A 6,630-nucleotide genomic window follows, 5' to 3' on the forward strand; every position below is an offset into this window, starting at 1 on the left:
ATAGTTAAGGTAAAATTTTGTGTAAGGTCAGACTCAAGCTGCAGATCAAGCATACCAGTAAGCAGCTAATGGCATAATAAGTCTGTTCATGCACTGTTAAAGTCTCTGTTTTCCTGAGTTCTTTTTTTTCTTGTTTTTTCTTTGGAATCCGCGGCTGTCATCCTTTTGTCTAATGTAACAGTGGAATTATTTGTGTGGCAAGCAATGATGACGTAACAGAACAACAACTCCTTCAGTCAGGAAAACATCATGTGTGTTTTTTTCTTCTGCTGTTGCTGTAACAGGATTAACAGCTTACCATAGGCTACTTTGAATATCCCTCTGTATACCGTATATCTGATTGCCTAATACATAATCTGCTGCTTTTGTTGTTTGTGTGTATGTATTAAGGGGATCTCGCTCCACTAGATGTCCAACCAAAAGCTGAGGACAAAGTCCAGCACAGCACTCAGCGCCGGCCAGCACCCAAACCTCCAACAGCCAATGTATCCAACAGCAGAGCCAATGGTCAGGCTGCTGCCACTGGCTCAGACACACGAGCTCGACCACGGGAACAATCAATGCCTGGAGCTATGCATACACAGTCTTCCCGCACACTAAGGAACCAGAGGAAAGCAGGAAGTGGAGGAGGAAGAGGGGGAGGAAAAGGAGCAACAGTGATGAGAGACAGGGGCCTGGGCGACCTCAGAGGAAAAGATGGAGTGATAGATAGAAGAGGAGGACGACCGTGTGAAGAGTCAAAAGCAAAAGACAAGAATGGACATCAGAGGCCAAGGGAAGAAAACGGACTGAAAGGCCGAGCAGCTGATGGGAGAGGAAAAGGAGGCACTAAAGGAGGCAACAGAGGAAGCGCCTTAAAGTCGAATAAAACTCTGTCTAATAAGGAAGTCTATCTGCCTGCTATGGTGGTGCCGCGCACACCCATAGTACAGAGAAACCTGGAGACAACACACCAAGGTATTGAACCAAGGTTCACACCAATTTTTTTTAATAATCATTTCCTGTTTGGCAGTTTTAGCAAACAGGATCATGGTTTCGTCTGTGAAACACATTATGCTCTCTGCAGGCTCCTCTTTTTATTTATTTTTACATTGATTTTATTTTATTATTGACCTTAATGTCTGCGTGGATATTGGACAGGGGGTGAAGACCAGGTTGGTAAAAGGAGAAGAAGTTGGAGGAACAGAAAAAGAAAAGTGACAGAAAGAAAGAAAGAGAGAAACATACCTGGAAATGAGTGAGAAAATCTCTTAACGGACCATCACTATCAGGAGGAATGTTATTATTAGCATTGAAAACTAAAGTCAGAGAGACGTCTGTGTTGAGATAGATATAATTTTTTAATTTCTTTAAGTCATTACATTTGAAATGAGCTACTTATATTTCTGAAATCAATTAAAAAATATTAAGTAATTAAAAATACATTACTAGAGTCGACCAATGAAGGATTTCTGTGCCTGATATTGCTTTTGAGCCAAAGCTATTAAAAGAAAATCAGAGATCCAGGGTTACGCTTGATTTAAAATCTTGCATTAAATATATGTTATAGTCATGGTATACCCTTAAACCCTACAAATGCACCTTTTAATAAAGTTAAGTATAGTTGTGATGCAATCTATAGTACAGCATAGGCTCTACTGAGGTCCAGCGCAGTACTAGAAATGTAGTTTCCTAGAAATTTCTCCTTTTTTTTTCCTCTCTATTTTTGTTTCTTATGTAGCCCCCAATGGTCACCCCTATGAAAAAATTCTGAAAAAACTCACCCTGCATAAAAAACTACTTTAGAGCACAGAAAATATTTGCAGGTTTAATAACTGTTGCAGTGAACAGGAAGCCTATAGTTGTGTTGTGCGAGGCGGCACCAGAATGCTAATATCAACCTGCTAGCCTACATTTCAAAAGCTTCCTAGAAATTTTTAAAGGCAAATAGTCCACACAATTTTATTTATATTGGTTGGTTCACCTGTATTAATTAGACTGAACCCCCACTTTACTAATTAGAATTGTTTTAGTATTAGCAGTTGCCAGCTTTCACCATTCATATCTCACTGAGCTCAGGCAAATGTTCCATTTATAGCTGCAGGTAGAGATATAAATGGACTATCTATAAATAATTCCCCGTGTTTGTGCAGTGCACTACAATATTTGATGTTTGAAAATTATTCCCCTGGGATTTGATAAATACCCAAGTATACTGTGGGACTATTGTAAATTCTATTACCTAAACCTGCAAACGTATTCTGGAACCTTTGTTAACCAATTGTTAGAATTCCCTTGATATCAGCTATAAAGAATATTGCAAAATAAAACGATCTTAGAGTATAACCATATGTGTGAAGTTCATCTGTGTTATCTAAAATTTTACAAACTGGAAACATTTGACAATGATGCTCCGTGTTTTGTATTCTTAGACCAGAACCATGACAGGACCCAGGACAACCCCTCTGTCCTCTCCCGGTCCAGCAGTGAGGGAGGGTCCAACAGGATGTCCCTTAGCTCAGACACAGAAGGACCCCCATCAGGGCCTCTGCATCCCTCTCTGACCTACCGAACTAACCCTGACATCAGTGAAGAAGAGGGGGAGGGAGTTCCAACTCCATGCCTAAACTTACAGAATGATCTAACGTGCTGTCCCACAGGTAACAGCAAAACGGACTGTACCACTGAAACAGGGGTAGACCCCAAGAAAGAAAAGGATGACAATATCATGGCCTCTGTGGCTAATCAAACTGTACCAATCCGTGAAACTTTAACAGGGTTAAATTATGACTCTGTTAAATATACTCTGGTGGTGGATGAACATGCTCAACTGGAGCTGGTGAACCTAAAGTACTGCTTGAATGGTTACAACGAGCACAAAGATGACAGTGATGCAGAAACGGTCTATCAGTCAGCCAATGAGGATGAAGACCCACAGTATGTGGAGGAGAAGAAGAAAAATGAGGAAGCAAAAAAGAAAGGTAAATACTTCTGCTAATTTTTAACATGTCCCTTGCACATTTCTGTTTTTAGAAAAGAAATAAGCATATTTTATGGCTACAAAGTGTAGTAAGGTATATCTAAGGCCTACAATCTCACATAACATTATATATATATATGAGTAATAGCAACTCCCATTTCTTCCGGGATTAAAACACTTTTTCCCTCTTAAAAAAATATAGGGAGGAAAACAGGAAGACCAATTTGCCACCATACGGTAGCTGGTGATCTGGCAGAAAGTAAAGGTCTGAGCTTAAATACTGCCGCTGCTGCTGACGACCTGGTTGCAGCAGATGGTGGTCTTGGGGCTCGAGTTGCTGGTTGAGTCTGGTTGAGTCTCTCTCTATCAATTTGTCTGAGGATGAAAACCAGAACTTAAACATTGCTCGTACCTCAGGGGTACAATAAGTCTCCCAGACTTGGGAGATGAACTGACGCCCCTTGTCAGCCACGACTTGTACTGTGATCCCGGGTAACGTGAAAACATGGGCAACAAGCAGTTTGGCCATCTCAGGTGGACAGTTCAGAGGGCAAGGAATTGAAAGGATGACTGTCTTACTGTTTGAGGCAGGTAAACTGATGAGTTTAATGTGTGACGATGGCACAGTCATAGAGTCTGTGCGGGGGCAGACATAGAGCCTTGTCTTTGCTAAACATTTCTTGTAGGTCACGGTATTCCTCCAGCGGATCTGATAGATTAAGAGGAGGTGTGTGTACTGAACCTGGGCTGGTGGGTCCACAGGGTTTTGGAAAGTCTAGAAAACGATTTCTGAAGATTTTGCTTAAGAGCGTTAAGATTGTGTTGATGAATAAAGATGGTCATATCAAATACGGACTTGAAAGCTTGTTATAATTATACAAACTCTCTTTTACCTTTTGCACACACTTCAGTAAATCACTGCACCTATGTCCGATTTTAATAGCAAAGACTTTTGAGCAGAGATAAGTATCTTCTGAATATCAACAAACATTGAAAGCATGCCATGCTCTTATTGAATTACAGAAACAAGTAGATAACTTAGTACAAAACCTCGTGTAACACCACTGACCAGATTAAATTATGACAATTTAAAAAGAGAGAATACTGGCGAAGTTGAAATCAAACCTACACCACCTGCTCGTTCCTCTCTGCTCTCAGTATAACCTGTCTTTTCTACTGCTCCAAGAGAGGAGGGAAGTGGCGGAAAAAAGAAGAAATGAGGAAGACGTGAAGAAGAGGAGGGAGGAGGAGGTGAAGAGGAGCAGGGAAGTCATGCCAAGATCCTGCAAGCTGTCCAAGGTAACATCATCCACAACGTCAGAGGAAGAAGAGTCGAATGGTGGAAGAGCTTGTGCTCCCATAAGCAGAAAGTTCCTCAACCTGTTTGCCAAGAACGACAGCCAGAACAGTGCCACAGGTGTGTATTTCCAAACTTTTTTTCACACACATCAATACGTGCCATTGCCAAAAGATTTGCTGTGTTTCCCAGAATAGTAAGAAGGAGACTCCAGAAGACAAGTAGTTACTTTAGGGGAAGGTCTTTAACCCATCAGAAAGACTGGAGCAGCAAGAGCAATGATATGCTGCAGTATTGACAAGTATTTTGGTTTAATTTAAGCCTTCCAATACTACATTATTAGAAAATGATGCAGGGCAGCCATAATTTTACATAAAAAATGAAGCTTTTCTAAATAAATGTCAGTGGATGCTTATTTTTTTAATTTTTTTTTAATTTTGATTCTTTGCTTTTCTTTTCTTTCCTTGTTTCCCATTAGATGTTGAGGATGGCAAATATACAAACTTTAAGTAGCTGATTGTGAGTATAATGCCAGTGATGTGTTGTTCAGGTGCTGGCTCGTTTGGTGTGTTCTCCTGTGTTCTGGATGGAGTGGAGAGGCAACAGAGTCACAGAGCTGTCTACAGGTCAGCACACATGAACTTACACAAATTAACTGTGCCATGTGCAAAGAGTCACATGAATCTGAAATCCTGTACTTTTTCTCTCTATGGTTTTAGGTTTGTTCCTCGTCATGCAGATGAGCTGGACCTTGAAGCAGATGACCCTATCTTAATGTTGAACCAGTCTAAGGACCTGTGGTGTCAGGGTTACAACATGAGGACTGGGGCTATAGGCATTTTTCCCGCCTTCTATGCTGTCAGGGTGCCCAAAGAAATTGAGCAAGGTGCGTTGCAGCACACTGGATTGTGTAAAGAGAATTTCATCAGCTGCAACGATGATTAAAAGCATGTTTTCTTCTTTCTTCTTGCAGTTCAAAAAGATGGTTGGATTGAGAAGTTCCTGGTGCAATATCTGGGTTCCGTTCCGGTTCCCATCTACACAGGCAAAGATGTGCTGTGTGCTGCAATGCAGAAGGTACAAAAAGTAACTGTTAAATTAAAGCTCACAGCTGAAGTATGGACTAAACAAATTCATTAACATAAATTATCAAAATCCCCCAAGAATCAGATAAAATATTTTTTTTAAATAAAAAACAAATGAGATAAAGGCAGCTCTTCACACTGATATAGAAAAGGGAAGTTTTAAGCCTAATCTTAAAAGTAGAGATAGTGTCTGTCTCCCAAATCCAAACTGGGAGCTGTTTCGCCAAAGGAGGAGACTGAAAACCGAAGGCTTTGCCTCCAGTTCTACTTTTAAATACCCAAGAAACCACAAGTTTCAGTCTGAGAGCAAAGTGGGTGATGCAGTACTATGAGGTCTTTCCGATAAGATGGGGCCTGATTATTAAAGACCTTGTATGTGATGAGAAAGATTTTAAATTCAATTCTGGATTTGGAATGGAAGAAAGCAGTCCTACATATTTGTTTAATATGTGCTTTGAAGGACATGTCCTGGTCAAAAATGACTCCAAGGTTCCTCACAGTGTTACTGGAGGCCAAGGTAATGTTATCCAGAGTAAGAACCTGGTTAGACACCATATTTCTAAGATTTTTAGAGCTGAGTACAATAATATACAATAATAACTTCAGTTTTATCTGAATTTAGAACCAATGTCAAATTATGACTTTTTAAGTAACAGTTTAACGACTGGCAGCTTGAAGGCCTGTGGTACATAGACGATTAATAGAGATGGGTTAATCATATTTAAGATTGAAGCATTAATTAATGGCAGAACTTGCACATTTGAAAGTAATACAAGGGAGTCAAATACTTCTGATTTGAGGCTTTTTTTAAAGGAGTTACAGTGGTATTGTTGTAAGTTAAATGTTATTAGGAAATGATCCAACAAAAGAGAGTTTTCAGAAAACACTATTAAATGTAAATGTTAAATGATCCATTTCAACTAACATCATCCTGCTGTAACCAGGTTTCTGTAAGTCAGAGTAAATCAGTGTGTTGATCAGTTATTCATTCATGAAGTAACAGGGACCTGTTAAAGAGACCTAATGTTTAATAATCCATTTTTGACTGCTTTACTCTATGGTGCAGTTGTGGATACTATATTGTTCTTTCGTTGTTTAATTATGTTTAAATTGTTTTTTACTCACTTTTTGGTTGGTTTTTTAGTGGTCTGGGAGACACAGTTTCTAAGGGAACGGGGCCCCGAGTGAATAAAAGGAGGAAAAAAACTGCGGATAGGCGTGTAAGACTGTAACTTTGCTTCCTGGTTCCAACTCAGGACAGTCATGATTTTTTTTTCTTTTTTTTGGGG

At 39.8% G+C, this 6,630-nt stretch overlaps 1 protein-coding gene across 1 annotated transcript in view; it reads left to right on the forward strand.

The window, feature by feature from the left end:
* Positions 1 to 6,630, forward strand: part of LOC102202370 (C-Jun-amino-terminal kinase-interacting protein 1-like) — a 23,315-nt gene that overhangs the window by 9,169 nt on the left and 7,516 nt on the right. The window contains exons 3-8 of the mRNA XM_005750575.1: positions 391 to 957; positions 2,412 to 2,960; positions 4,146 to 4,376; positions 4,807 to 4,882; positions 4,976 to 5,142; positions 5,230 to 5,333. Coding sequence (XP_005750632.1) covers positions 391 to 957; positions 2,412 to 2,960; positions 4,146 to 4,376; positions 4,807 to 4,882; positions 4,976 to 5,142; positions 5,230 to 5,333 — 1,694 coding nt within the window. The remainder of the gene's footprint in view (positions 1 to 390; positions 958 to 2,411; positions 2,961 to 4,145; positions 4,377 to 4,806; positions 4,883 to 4,975; positions 5,143 to 5,229; positions 5,334 to 6,630) is intronic.

This window comes from Pundamilia nyererei, unplaced genomic scaffold (genome assembly GCF_000239375.1).
Source record: "Pundamilia nyererei isolate P.nyererei 1_Seehausen unplaced genomic scaffold, PunNye1.0 scaffold00278, whole genome shotgun sequence".
In the NCBI taxonomy this organism is placed as follows: Eukaryota; Metazoa; Chordata; class Actinopteri; order Cichliformes; family Cichlidae; genus Pundamilia; species Pundamilia nyererei.